This window comes from Apis florea, unplaced genomic scaffold (genome assembly GCF_048593485.1).
Source record: "Apis florea isolate Af1SG1 unplaced genomic scaffold, ASM4859348v1 contig_3325_pilon, whole genome shotgun sequence".
Lineage (NCBI taxonomy): Eukaryota > Metazoa > Arthropoda > Insecta > Hymenoptera > Apidae > Apis > Apis florea.
Window position 1 is genome coordinate 605,028 of NW_028256738.1, and position 14,094 is coordinate 619,121.

General features: G+C 41.9%; 1 protein-coding gene across 6 annotated transcripts in view; it reads right to left on the bottom strand.

The window, feature by feature from the left end:
* Positions 1 to 3,190: 3,190 nt before the first annotated feature.
* The window catches only part of Shal (potassium voltage-gated channel protein Shal), a 93,747-nt gene continuing 82,843 nt past the window's right edge, over positions 3,191 to 14,094 (bottom strand). For 3 of the 6 annotated variants that reach the window (XM_086911539.1, XM_086911541.1, XM_086911542.1), the window contains 2 exons: positions 9,414 to 9,746; positions 3,191 to 4,657 (listed from right to left, as the gene is read on the bottom strand). In XM_086911539.1, coding sequence (XP_086767665.1) covers positions 9,603 to 9,746 — 144 coding nt within the window. In that variant the 3' untranslated portion in view covers positions 3,191 to 4,657; positions 9,414 to 9,602. Of the gene's footprint in view, positions 4,658 to 7,133; positions 9,049 to 9,413; positions 9,747 to 14,094 lie in introns of those variants that run through there. The other 3 variants (XM_086911540.1, XM_086911543.1, XM_086911544.1) reach the window with 3 other exon arrangements.

Sequence of the window (14,094 nt, forward strand, 5' to 3'; positions counted from 1 at the left end):
CGTCGCGGCTGTTCGCCTCGCCTTAAACTCTTTTTATTAAAGTTATTTACGCGTCGCATCGGAAAAATTGGCAGTACGGTAGTGAATTGAAAGACTCGTTTCATTCATAATCCTCGCTCCTTCTCGATCTATGCGCTTTCCCTCGATCTTCTCGTGTCCTTCTCGTGCACCAAAAAGAAAAATGAGGAGGAAAAAGAAGGAAAAAAAAAAAGGAAAAAGGAAAAAGAAGAAAAATATTCGCCAAACACGAAATCTCTTTTTCTCTCTTTCCTCTTTTTTTTTCTTTTTTTTTTTTTTTTTATTTCCAACTAGAAACCTTGCCACATATTTCGTTTCTTTAACGAGAGCAAAGAGTGTCAAGCTTTCTCCTCGGTGCACACTCGCGCATACACACACGCTCACGCACGCACACAAATACACACGCGTGCATACACACACACACACGCACACGTATACCGATATTTCGAGAGTCGCCGGTCTCGTCTTTTTTCCTTTTTTTTCTTTTTTCCTTCCTCCCAAAATTTTTTCGCTGTATCAACATACAAACCTCGAGAACCGATCGATTAACGGAACGGTGAATCGTTCTGCACCGACGCGATTTCCGGCCGGAAACCACGAGAAGGAAATCGACGAACCGATCGACTCCCGACTATCCGTAAATCGAAATCGAAGATCGAGCAGAAAAATTATACAATCCCTCATCTAGTAGAATCCTCGTCGCGAGCCGGAAGCGGAGGCGTGACAACTCGGCCAGAGATTAATCAGTTTTCTGGTAAATTAATCTCTAAGTAACTCACGCCGCTACTAACTTTCCATCGATTTATTCTCGCTCGCTTTTTATCCTTCCACGCTTTTGTCCCCTTTTTCTTCCCTTTTCTTTATCCCTTCTTTCCTTTTTTTTTTATTTTTCTTTTTTTTTTTTTTTTTTATTCGGCTTTTAGAGCAATTCCGTGCTCGCAAAGGCAATACGGCGTCGATGTTCAACCCATTGGACAGCCATTTTTCTCAACAAGAAACGCAAAATGGGAACTCGACAAGTTGAACGTCTTGTTTTCCTTTTCTCCTCTTTCCTTTTTTCCTTTCTTTTCAATTTATTAGAATTTTTCCGAGATAAGAAGAATAAAAGAATAAAAAAGAAAAAAAAAACGTACGATAACGTAACGTAAGGAATCTTTATAATTGAAAGGTGGGGAGGGAGATAGAAAGAGAGAGAGAGAGAAGTATTATCCACAAATTCGGATTAAGCACGGATTCATCGTTTTGTTACGTTCGATTTTCATCGTTAATCTTTGCTTCCTATTTTATTCTCTTCTTCTCCTCCTCCTCCTCCTCCTCTTCCCCCTCCCCTCTTTCCCCTATAATAAGTTCATAATAAATTTTCACTCGCTTTTAATACGCGATCTCGCCGATACAACTGCAACTCTTTGGACGACAAAGGACCTGACACATTATTCTCGATTATCTCTACGATCGTGTAATATAATAATCTTCCTTTTTTTTTTCCTTTTCTTTTCTTTTTTTTTTTTTTTTTTTTTTTTTTTTATTTACTTAGATTCACGTTTACGTAATCTTTTTCTCTACCCGTAAGCCACCGAGCCACGCCTCGATTCTGGCACAGCATTCTGCATTAACAACCTTCCAGCGTCGCGTAATTTTTCCCTTTTCCCCCTTTTTTCGACACCGTATTTTTATCCACTTTTAACACGATCGACCGGACCGGATCGTCGAGGAAAAGAGGAGAGGAGAAAAAAACATTCTGTTCCCATTGATTTCTTAGAGAGAGGAAAAAAAGAAAAAAGGAAAAAGAAAAAAGAAAAAAGAAAAAAAGGGAAGCGTATCGACCAACCTTCGAATTGAAGGAAGGAAGAATTTTTTAAAAATAAATTGAACCGTCCTCTTTTTTATTCAAAGGTATTTAAAAAGTATCGCGTCATTGAAATTTTTCTTTAAAAAGTTTATATATCTTCTTTTCATTACTTTTTTTAACAACTCGACCACTGAAACGAGCTTTCTTCTCCTTTTCTCTTCTTCTTCTTCTTCTTCTTCTTTTCTATTTCAGGAGAGAAGAAATCGAAATTTCCAACGCATTCTATTTTCAACCGATGAATTCGTTTTATATCCTATATAACCGAAGCTAAAAACGATCGAGCGACCACCGATTAAAGAATTTTATTTTCAGCGACCGCAGCCGAGTATTCCCTTCGTTTGTCTAAAATTAGCTAAAGTTTTAAATCCGAATTAAAGTTTTTTTTTTTTTTTTTTTTTTAGGAGAAGGGCGACTCGGTGGCTCACGAGGGTTGGTCTCCCACGCATTCAGGCACGCATTCTAGTTTGAAAGTCGATTTAGAATTTGTTTTATTGCGCGACGCGAGGGTGCTTCGTGTGTTTGTGTATGTGTGTGTACGTGTACAAGTGACAACGTGTATCGCGTATGTCCACCTGTGTCCCTTCTTCATTTCGATTTACTTACGTAGCTTCGCGTGTGTGCGTGTATGTATGTGTGTACGTTTATCTGTAGAGAATATATCTGTATTTTTATGTATATATATAATATATTCTTTTTTTTTTTTTTTAATTTGTATTTATAATATAATAATATATATATATATCCTCTTTTGTTTCCTTTTTCCTGCTTCTTGTTTTCTTTTTTTTTTTCTCATCTTCGCTCTATTAGATTCGTTTACAATTAAATTACAAAGTTAATTACAGGACAACTCCCTTCTTCTCCCTCCCCCCCTCCCCCCTCCTTTCACGAATTATATTTACAACGTCGTTCAAATTAAAACACGTTTATTCTTCCGTTCCAGCCTATCGTCCACCCGAGAGAAGCGATTCCTTCGAAATTCTACCGCCGTTCCATCCCTCGAGTCGTGCGCGAATCGATCGTGGGATTCCTCGATCCTTCTCTCCTCCACTCGATCTCTCCCCTTCCCTCGAATTCCTCCCTTTCAATCGCAAAGCTTCGATAGAATTTAAAAAAAAAAAAAAAAAAAAAAAGAAAGAAAAAAGAAAAAAGAAAAACGGCTCTTTCTCACCCGATATTCATCTCCAATTCTCGGCGAAACGGAGAATAGGAGAAAAGAAGGCCACGATCGATCCGGTGGAATTCGGATTGGTTACTCGATCGACAAATTACTAGGTCTAGGGGAAAAAAAAAATAGAACGAAGAATGGACTCGTCGTCGAGAGAGTTTTCTTTTTTTTTTTTTTTTTTTCTTTTTTGAAAGAACGAGGGCATCATCTTACTTTATTTATTAAGAGTATCAAGAGTACGCGCGATCGTTTCTTTCTTTCTCCCCGCCGATCATCGTTCTACCTTTGCCCTCCAACGAACATACTCGATCCGAAAAATCGACTCTATCTCTAGGATACCGAAATCGAAATACGACTCTCGCTCGTTTCCACGATCGTTTTTACGATCGTAAAGGCCACGATAACTCCTTTTATTTCCCCCCTCCCCTCTCTTCTCCTTACGAGACCACCCTTTCGAATCAATCAACCCTTTATATGCCACACTAGCGTACACTTGAGCGTATACCGTCCGCTAAATTGAACCTAACGAGTTTAAGAGAGGACTCGTACAATATAAGAAACCGCGTCGTTTCGTGGATCGATCGAATTTCTCTCGCTTCTTCTTATTCTTCTTTTTTTTTTTTTTTTGTTTTTCTTCTTCGTTTTTCTTTAAAAATCGAATATTCCTTACGAGCTACTGGTCAGGGGCGTGAGTCTCGTCTGAGAAAGAGTGACCGTTCGACCATTTTTCGTGAAAATACGATAATACGTTCCCCTCCCTTCTCCTCTTATTTCGAGGTTTCCGCTCCCCAGCTTCCGCAAGCGTTAAGAAGCTTCATCATCGCTTCTTAAGAAACGTGGCCAAAAGATTGGAGGGGAATGGTGGTGCGATCGAAACTCGATCGATCGAGTTTCTACGTTGGTCGCGCGACTACGCTCGTTTTCCGGGCGGATTGGTCGGATCCATCCACCGGAAATGACGAAGGGCCGTGGAAACGCGCGCCAGTCGCGCCGGAAATCATCGTCATTTTCCGCCGCTCGAAAATTGAAAAAACCAATCGAAACGGAGAAGATAAAAATCGATCGAGTTTCGACTCGATTTTTATCCTCCTCCTCCTCCTCCTCCTCTTCTTTTTCACTTTCTTTTTTCCAAGGGAAGGGGTTCGGCTGGCGCGCGTCCTTCTAAAAGGCGGGGGTGAAAATCCATCGAGGGGAAAATAACTGAAAGAAGAAAAGTGTGTGCGGACGCGTGTGCGTGCATTTCGCGAATCTTCGTCCTCGAAAATGCGAAGAATTCCGGGTTCGATGGATGGTTGGAGTCCTCTTCTTCCGGTTCCATCCACCTTCGAGTCGAGCGGAATCCATCCTCTTCGAGAACGAGCGGCTTCCGTCCTCCTCGAGGACGTCGTGGATCCGTTCCATCCCTTCAATACTCTTCCTCGCTTCGTTGAACGATATTTCTTTCCTTTTTCTCTTTCTCTTTAATTTCTCTTTATCTATCTAATCTTTCCTTTCACAGCTCCAGTGGAATTTCTCTCTCTCTCTCTCTCTCTCTCTCTTTCTTTCGCCCTTTCTCTCTCATGGTTGATCGTGTGGCGCTTGCCACTTGGGGGGCGCCATCGATCCGTCTGTCACTCTTTTCCTGACTGAAATTAAAAGCAGCTTGATATACTCCGCTCGCGCGTGAGCCGATACCAAACATCGATCGAGGTGTTTAACCGCGTCGAAGGAATACCTTTGGTTGGTTGAGATCATGGAGCAAATTTTATACACGTATATAAAATACGTTCTTGAAAAATTGGTCGGCTTATTTCAAATCTAAATTATAATCCGTCCCTATAAATATCTCTGGGAAAAAACGCGTAATAAATCAAGCGAAGAAAGAAATCAAGTTGGCCGATATCGCATACAAAGAAATTCTATTACTCGATTCTATCTATCTTGATGCTGGTCCAATCACTCTCGCTCTACGGGAGCCGATGAAAGGAGGAGATGATCGTTTCCCAAGGAGCTAAAAAGAAAAAAAAAGGGGGGGAAAAAAGCGTCGAGCACGGAAGAAATCAGAACGTTGGCAATAAAAAAAAAAAAAAAAAAAAAAAAAAAAAGGAAGAAAGAAAGGGTGGCGCGAAATCTCGCGAAAATTGCCATTAAAAAAAAAAAAAAAAAAAGAGTCGCGAAAAATCTCATTCCCCGGAGCGTGTCAAAGCGGCCGTGCAACCAATTTTCCCGTGCAACGTTTTGAAACGTGTCCCTTCACGCTCTTTTATCCCCCTTCCCCGGTATCCAATCTTCTTCGAGCCGTTCAAAACGAATTTTATTCAAAGAGAAACGATCCTGGAGAAAGATTTAAATTCAATTTATCTCTCTCTCTCTCTCTCTCTCTCTCTCTCTCGTATATATTACGAATTCGCGAATTAAAAATGTTGATTCGATGTCGCCAGGTTTCTCCTGTTCGGGAGATCGGCCAATTTCACTTTACGTAGCTCGCTCGCCGGGATAGGATAACGTTGCCAGGAAAACGAGGCCCCCTCCTCGTAAGGAGGGTAAAGCACACAACTACTACTACTTTGTTTTAATCCTATCAACTTATCTCGGGGCACATTTCTTCGCCTCGAGGCCGATGTAATGCATGCGAGACCGTTCGTGATTCTTCATTCATGAAGGCAAGACGAGGGCTCACCTTTTTTTCCTTTCCTTTTTTTAATCTGACGCGAATCTAAATATTTTCATTCTTCGGTGTATTATTATTATTATTATTATTATTATTATTATTGTTGTTGTTGTTGTTACGTTTATATTATATATATATATATACGATATTTTGAATGCGATGTAAATATTATCGATTACACGCGAGAGAAAAAGTTTCGTTCAATTTTTATGATCCGACGCGATACACGAAATTGTAGAAATTGTCGTTACACAACAGGGGAAAGGAATGCAAAGGAACCTTTCTTCTAAAAAAAAAAAAAAAAAAAAAAAGAAGAAACAGGAACGAAAAGGAAAAATAAAGAGAGGAGGAAGAAAATTGGCGTGTCTCGAATTGCTGTGGTCGTTGCTTCGAGCTTATTGTTCGCGACGGGAGGCCGTACGAGTTCGCGCGCGCGGGAACTAGGCCTCCTTTGAAACTCGGTCACGACGTCGTCGTCGAAAAAAAGGAGGAAGGAGGAAAAAAGGAAGGAGGAGAAGAACCGATTGTTAGGCTAAGAACAGGGCTGGCAAAACGGATCCCGGATGGAGAGGGCGTGGAAAAGGAGAGCGAGTGATCGACTCGAGTACGTCTCTCCGGTAAGTGAAGCCTTTCGCCGAGAAACCGTTCGTGCCCTCGAACTAACTTAGAAGCGACAAAGAAAAGCCACCAAAGATGGAAATAACACACTCGACTGCCACCGTCCGGATCGATAATCTAAAGCTGGATTTCTCTCTCCTCGTGTGTGTGTGTGTGTCTGGAAAAAATGATAATCGTGATAAGAGGAAATTATACGATGATTGAAAAAGTACATATAAAGTTTCCCGTTTATCGAACGTTTTTTGAATGGAACGACGATTGCACAGTTTCGCACGGTCGTTGAAGGTAACCGACTAAGATTGTTACTAAGGTTGCCTTGATTTTCGAGTGAAAAAATAATGAATAACCGAGCGTGTCTTTACACCGTGTCCTGGTATACGGAAAGATATTTTGCGAGGAAATTTAGATTTTAATGAACGTTCGTAAGGAGAAAGGGTAATGCGAAGAATGATGGATTATAGGATGGAGCAAGTTTTTCTCAAGCGAAAAATTTTCTGTGCTTCCGTAACGCATGGATGCGCGTGATGGAGCATTTAAATCTCGACATTTTCGTAACTTTTTGAACGATTTATCGATTACTCGTTATTGAAAGTGCATCACACTGTGGGACGTTGTTATTCTATCAAATTTTCATTTTCATCCAATCAAGATAATAAAAATTCTCATAATGCGTATATCGTGTACGTCGCTTTGTTACGACTTTGATCGTAATATATGTATAACGCAGGATTTTGCTTCAAAAAATTTTGCTCCACCGTTGCAAAGTTATATATACGTAAAAAAAAAAAAAAAAAAAAAAGGAAGCGAAAGGAATATGAAAATTTTAAATATTTCCCTGAAAATAACATTCCTAAATAAAAAAAAAAAATAGCTCCATATAACCTATCATCCTCTGCACGGTCACAAAATTTTGCCAAATAAAAAAAACTATATTTTCGCCGATTTTATAACGCGACTCGTTAGCTAAGCTTGCACAAAAATAACACGTGTGAAAAATAAAATACGAGAAATATTCGCGATTGATCGTTTCGCCTTGATCGCACCCCTTTGAAATACAATCCTCAAACAGAAATGTTTCGAGAGATATGAAACGATCCGTGTCAAAGGATACGAAATGAAATTCCTATTAATTTCGAAGAGATTCGGATATTTATTGTATCCCCTCGAAAAAAAGGGGGGATCTCTCAAAATTTCCTTCCCCGTTTCGTACGTTCACCGTCAAACCCTTGACAAAACCCTTCTCTGCGCAAAGAAAACAGGGGGTCGACAAACGAACGAACGAGCGTACAAGTCGAGCCGCGAAAAGGATAGGGCAAAGAGCGAAAGAGGGAGCGTTTCGATTGTGCAAATTTGCCTTCGACCTCGTTTCGAAGATCGAAGGGCCCAGCTCTCGCAATATTCGAGCAACGCGATCGATCCATCATTCGCCGATTCATCCGATTCGCCGGGTCGAATCCACCGGCTGGCTTCTCGGCCAGCTCGAATTACGCTCGTAAACGCGATTAAAACCGAAAGAGTCGAGAGCCTCTTCTTCCACCACCGCTTCCGCCCGATGGATCTCTCTCCGCTCTCGCCAATTGCCAAGTGTAAATTTTCCTCGAGTGACGGGAATATGAAAATCGATCGATCGACTTTCATGGATATATTCTCTGAATGGAAATCGAGAGAGAGAGAGCGAGAGAGAGAGAGGAAAAGGATTGATATTCAACGATCGAATAAAAGAAAAATAAAGAAACGGTTGATTCGCGTGTAAAATGTTAGGAAAGGGGAGGAGGAGGGAGAAGGAGGGGCTGGTTAGAAATTTACCGGCGATTTTATCTGTCGAGATTCGAGGCAAATTCAATCTCCAAGTCGTCCGGGTGTTTAATGCTTGCGATCGAAGGAATTGGTAGCCAGACCAATCTTCGACCCGCTATTTCGAATCTCTGAATAAACGTGGCATTTCATCTACGAAATGAACGGCGGGACTATTGGCCGCTTTCAAAACTGCTTTGTGCCATTTCCTCGCGAAAGCTCCGCTAATGTTGATCTCACGAAAGTCCAGTTCTGCGAACTTTCCCCTTTGCCCGCCAAGTTACAATTCTATTTCGCGCACACACACACACACACACACATATATATATATACATATAGATTTCAATTGTGGATAAAATTAATTTTCAATCAAGGTTCGCCCGCGGGTTATTCTCAACCAACTCTGTTCTTCCCTTCGAAGCGTCAACCACCTCGATGCCGATGTTTCTTGAACGATAAAAGCGAGCCTCGATGCGTCTTCGTGAACGAACGTTAAGCTCTCCAGGCTGGCTAGAGCGATAAAGCTTGATCTGTGTCGAGGAGGGGGCGACTTTCCGCTAGATTTAAGAGGGCCAGCTTCGCTAAATCCCGCAGCCGCTAAGTCTGCCAGGCGTACTTCGAGATCGATCTCTCGAGAGCAAAGATCCCTCGGCTAAAATTTGAAACGTCGCGACTTCGTCGCCTCCTCCAGCTCCAGCCTGGCTTCCTCCTCTCGAGCGCGCATGCAAAGAGAGCGGGGGGAATATCTGCGGCTAACGATAGAGGTAACCAGCTCTATACGACGCTAGATGCACCATTCTCTCTCTCTCTCTCTCTCTCTCTCTCTCTCTCTCTCTCTCTCTCTCTCTCTCCCCCCCCTTTGTCGTTAATTTATTTCATATCATTTTTCACCTCTTGTTTCCAACGGACGAAGAATATCCGAATATCGATTGAAAATTCTTGCCCATCGAAATGCTATAATTGAGAAATTAATTATCGTTTATCGTCCGAAGATCGTGAAAAATCGGCCGTTTCCGGTGATCGTCGGTCGATCGATTCGAGCCGCAAATAACTTGTCGTAGAATCTCGCTTGAGAGAGATTTATAGACGAAGACGCGGACGCGTATATATAGTCGGAAGTAGTCCTTCGAATTGAAGACGATTGAAATTTCCCCCCCCCCCCCCCCCGGTTAATAAAGTTCTGTTCCCGCGGAAGAACGTTCGGCAGAAGGAAACTGGAACAAAGATTTCTTCCTCGGACTACTTCCGGCTCGAGTCACGAGGACGCATACATACAGACCCGCCGATTTTAAAAGATCGTGAGAGGTGTGCAGGCTCACCGTTCTTCCGGCCGGTCGGCCATCGTTCTTTCATCGAAGATAGAAGAGGAGGACGGTGATGGTGTTTTGTTAAAGGTGATGTTATTGTTACTTTTTTTTTTCTTTTCTTTCTTTTTTCTTTTTTTTTTTTTTTTTTTTTTTTGTTCATAATAGCGGATATGGTGATCGTGATCGGTCTCGGTGATCGACTCAAGCGGTCTCCGATACCGGGAGCGGTGGCTGGCCACCGGAAGTAGTCATGGCAGGCGCGGTGTTGGTGGTTGTGGTGGTTGGGACCGGAAGTGGCTGTAGGGCCTGCATGTCACAGGTGTGGGAACCGCGCTTCTTTAGGTCCTGGAACAATTCGTATTTCGGATATGTTTCAATTTAGATTCTTCGTCCATCTACGTTTTGTCTTCCTGCTTGCCCCTTTCTCTCTCTCTCTTTCTCTCTCACAATCATCATTTTCTCTCCGGTTCTCTCTTCCAGAGACTCTTCTTTCTCTCACTCTTTTCTGTCATTCTCCCTTACACGCTCTCTCTCTCCCTCTCTCTCTCTCTCTCTCTATCCTCTTCGCTCGTCCAAACATTCTTTCTTTCTCTCCCTTCCTCTCGCTCTCTCTTTCTCGCACCCGTTCTCTCGCTCTGTCGTACATATCTACGTTTCTAGAGCAACTATATATAATCGAAACTATATAATCGTGTGTATATATATATATATATATATAAAACGAAGGAATGTTACGCTATTCTCTACGTCTCCTCTCTCTCTCTCTCTCTCCCTCCCTCTTCTTCTCTCTTTCTCTCTCTCTCTCTCTTTCTCTCAATCTCTCTCTTTCCGTTTGAATCCGTTTAATCCGCTTGTAAGTACACTTCCTGTTCTCTCTTCCTCTCTCTCTCTCAAGCTCCTCGAGCTTGATGATGACGACCATGGTGATTCCTTTCTTGTATGTATATATATGTATATATGTATATATATATATATATTATACATACATATATATCTCTCTTTAGACACAAGAATGCAAGGCGTCTCAATCTCTAAATCTCTCGAAACCGAACAAGCTACTATTACCTTTTTCTTTTTTTTTTTTTTTTTTTTTCCAAAGACTCGTCTCTCTTCGGATGAAAATGAAATGTGAGAGATGCGATCTCGCGCGACGTCTTGCTTGCCTCTCGATATTCATCACTTTCGGAATCAATCAGATTTCTTCTTCTTTCTTTCTTTTTTTCTTTTCTTTTTCTTTTCTTTTCCCTTTCTTCGAAAAAATACTATCACGAACGAACAGAAAGGTGAAAAATTTCTGACGCCACGAAGGGAATCGAGTCCCTTGGCGTGGAGCTAATCGAGTATATATAGCTGATAAAAAGAGTATCGCGTTTGTATAACGAGCGAAGAGAGATGTCGAGAGGAAGGAGGGGTTAGAATGAGAAAGAGGCACGCGGGCCACGTGCACAAGCCAAGTTCAGAGAGAGAAAAAAATTTTCATGCGAAAAGAAAAAAAGAAGAAAAAGAAGAAGAAGAAGAAGAAAAGAGGGGAAAAAATACAGATAACGATCATAAGAACGAGAGATCGGAGAAAGCGGAAACAACGATTTGCTACCAACGCAACAAAGAGATATACAATTCAACAATCACAATATATATGTATGTACATATACACAATTATCATTATCGAAAGTAACAAAGGGAAATGATAAGAACAACAGCGATACAACAACAGCAACAAGAAACGTGTAAACGTATTTAACAGTGAAACGGAGAAAAAACAGAGGTGAAAGAGTGTGCGCTGCTATGGAGATAAAGGGGTGGAACGATCGATTCGTAAAGAAACATGCCAGGTGCAATAAGAACGATCCTTTTTTTTTTTTTTTGACAAGCCATTTAATTGCAATACCGTCTGTGAGTTTTGAGTTTCGTATCAATCGTGTTCGTTCGAATGACGCGTTCTCTGCGAGTTTTCCGCAACCAATCCTCCTTCGACATTCGTAACGATATTCTCTCCTTTGTCTTTTTTCTTTTTCTTTCTTTCCATATCTACTCACGTGTTTTATATCGTATCTTCGAAGTTTTATCTCCCTTTTTTTTCAAACGAGCAAGGATCGTTATCGAATCTTCGTCGAAGAATAATCTCGTTGCTACGAGATCTCGAAAACAGAGAGGAAAAAAAAAAAAAAAAAAACGCATCCACGATGCAGCAGTGCATTTCGCGTACAGGTGCATTGCAAAAGTTGCTCTGAGGATGTGATACATACGTCGAAGCTTCGCCACGCCGCTTTCCCAACTCAACTATTTTTCGGCCATGTGCGAAAAATAAAAGCGGATTTGTTCCATCAAGCTTTTCCCCTTTAACCATACTTCTCCTCAATCTACGTATACCCAACTGTATTTCTATATATAGTCTCCCCTACTTTGATCGTCAACCTTCGACAATAATAACTCCAACTCAACAAATAATAAATAAATAGTAATCTAATGAAATCAATTGATCCGAAGACAAAGAACTCTGCAGATCCCTCACAGCCCAATTTTCTCTATTCGCGAGTGAAAAAAAAAAAGAAAAAGAATAACAAAGATCCGCGTGCACAAAACATTTCGAGTTTCCCGGGCAAAATTTGCACACTGCATCCGTGCACCCGCAATGCGGTTCCTTCTCTTCCTTCCACTTTCATTATATATATATATTTATATATATTCGCGTTGGTCTCGTTGTCGAGTTCGACAAGCGTCGTTAATCCTTTTCAACCGGCCTGTCCGCGATCCTTCCTTCTTCCTGTCCAACAGCTGCGTCGCTTAAAGGCTCGAGGCATGAAATTTATACGCGGCCGTCACAAATCGAATCGCATCCCCATAAGGAATGCCATCGCCATCCCCGGTGAGCAATAATAATAATTAGACGGGCAAGCACGAAGGGAAAGAGAGAGAATCGCGCGAGGTCGAAAACGCGGCATTACAGGATTTCTATTCGATATCGCGTGACGCAAACTTTATGCCAAACCATGTGCTCCACGCTCTGCTACCATCAGTATATCGCGACTGATGTCACGATGCACGGGATTTAATATCCAGCTTTTAACGATTAGTTGATCGAATATCGGTAAGTTTTGTTTCAGGAATTAACACGAGGATAAAACCGTGAAATTCCTCTTTTCTTGAAACCGATTCTCTCTCTCTCGAGAATTTTATTCTCAAAATGGCGACGATCGACGACAAGAGAGAATACGATACGAGAGATGGTTTTAGAGGAAGAGAATTGCTCGCGTGAACGGGGTTTCGTTGCTTCCTTTTCGCCCGATGACGCACGAGACACGCGTGTTGTTCTCTTTCGGTGGCGCGTGCCACCACGCGTTATTTCGGTCGCGACGAGTCGGCCTTTGTCGCGATTGATCGCAGGGACGTGGTTCGAGTTCACGGCGGAGTTCACAAAAAGACCGGGCAGAAGCTTTGTTCGACACGGCGCAAGTTCCGATAACGCGATACCGTTCCGTATTCGAAATTCGACAAAGGGAAGAAAGTATTGAAATAAAAATAAAAACCGCGTGTGTAGAGATCTCAACGAGTAGAAGAATAAAATACCAATTTTTCGTTTCCTTTTTAATCGTACCATGTTTAATCTCTTTTTTTAGAGCCATCGTTTTTCGAAGAAAAAAAAATTGTAAGAATTCCATCCGTTGTTCGAAGAGTGAAACAGAATAGCAAGGAAAACTTCGATAAGAAATGATTGTTTCGGAAGGATATTCCCTGAAACGTGAGTTTCGAATCGGTCACGTACACGCGATGCTCACGTTTGCGCGGAGTCGCGTGGCATTAGCACAATACAAGGGAAACGCATTAGGGCGGCGTGAAAGGATCCGGTCGCGAATTTCGTCCTCGCCTGTGCGGCGGGGATGCATTAATCATCGGCTGGCACGAGGGCGCGGATGAGGCGGGGCCGGTTATTAAAGGCAGCGTGCCATTAGTATCCCGTGCACGCAGCGCCGGAAACTTGAAAGGTGAACTCGATCGTAAAATGAATCACGCGAGTTAAAGGGTTAAAAATTAAGCGCGAAGACGATAGGTGTGGAAACAGGCGAGGTGATAAAGCGACACGAACAGCCGTGTTCGAAAGCTATATTTGCGCGTACGTTGGTGTGTTAGAGATAGAAAACCGTAGACATTTTCGTGTTTCTCAACCTATCCTCATCCATCCAACGAATGGATAATCGTGATGAGAAAGTAAGTTACGTGAAGATATACGTTCTTAACCCTTTTGAGGGGTTTTTTCGCATCCTCGATGAGTTAGTACAACCTCGATTGAAATATATTTGAAAAATTTGGAAAAATTTTGTGATCTTGTAGAGGATCTTGTAGATTGAGAAACACATTAATAATTCATCAATCACTTTATAGTTTAATTTCATTCAACGAGCGAACAATTTTATCTTGGAACAGGAAGCAACGTCGCGATCTTCCCCTGAAAGCTGCAGAGAGCAAGAGTTGGACAGAACAAAGGAAAAACGATCGAATGGCGGACGTGGCTGAAAGAAAATCTCGCGTAAATCTTCGAGTTTATCCTAATTTCTTTCTCTCTCCCCCTAAGAAGCGGCCAGATACTGTAAAATAATTATCTTGGTGTTTGTTCCGAGACGATCTCAATCTAGAACGGAAAGCTCGCAGCTAAAGTAAAAGAAGCTGCAACAGCGGATTCAAAGCCGCCAAGGAT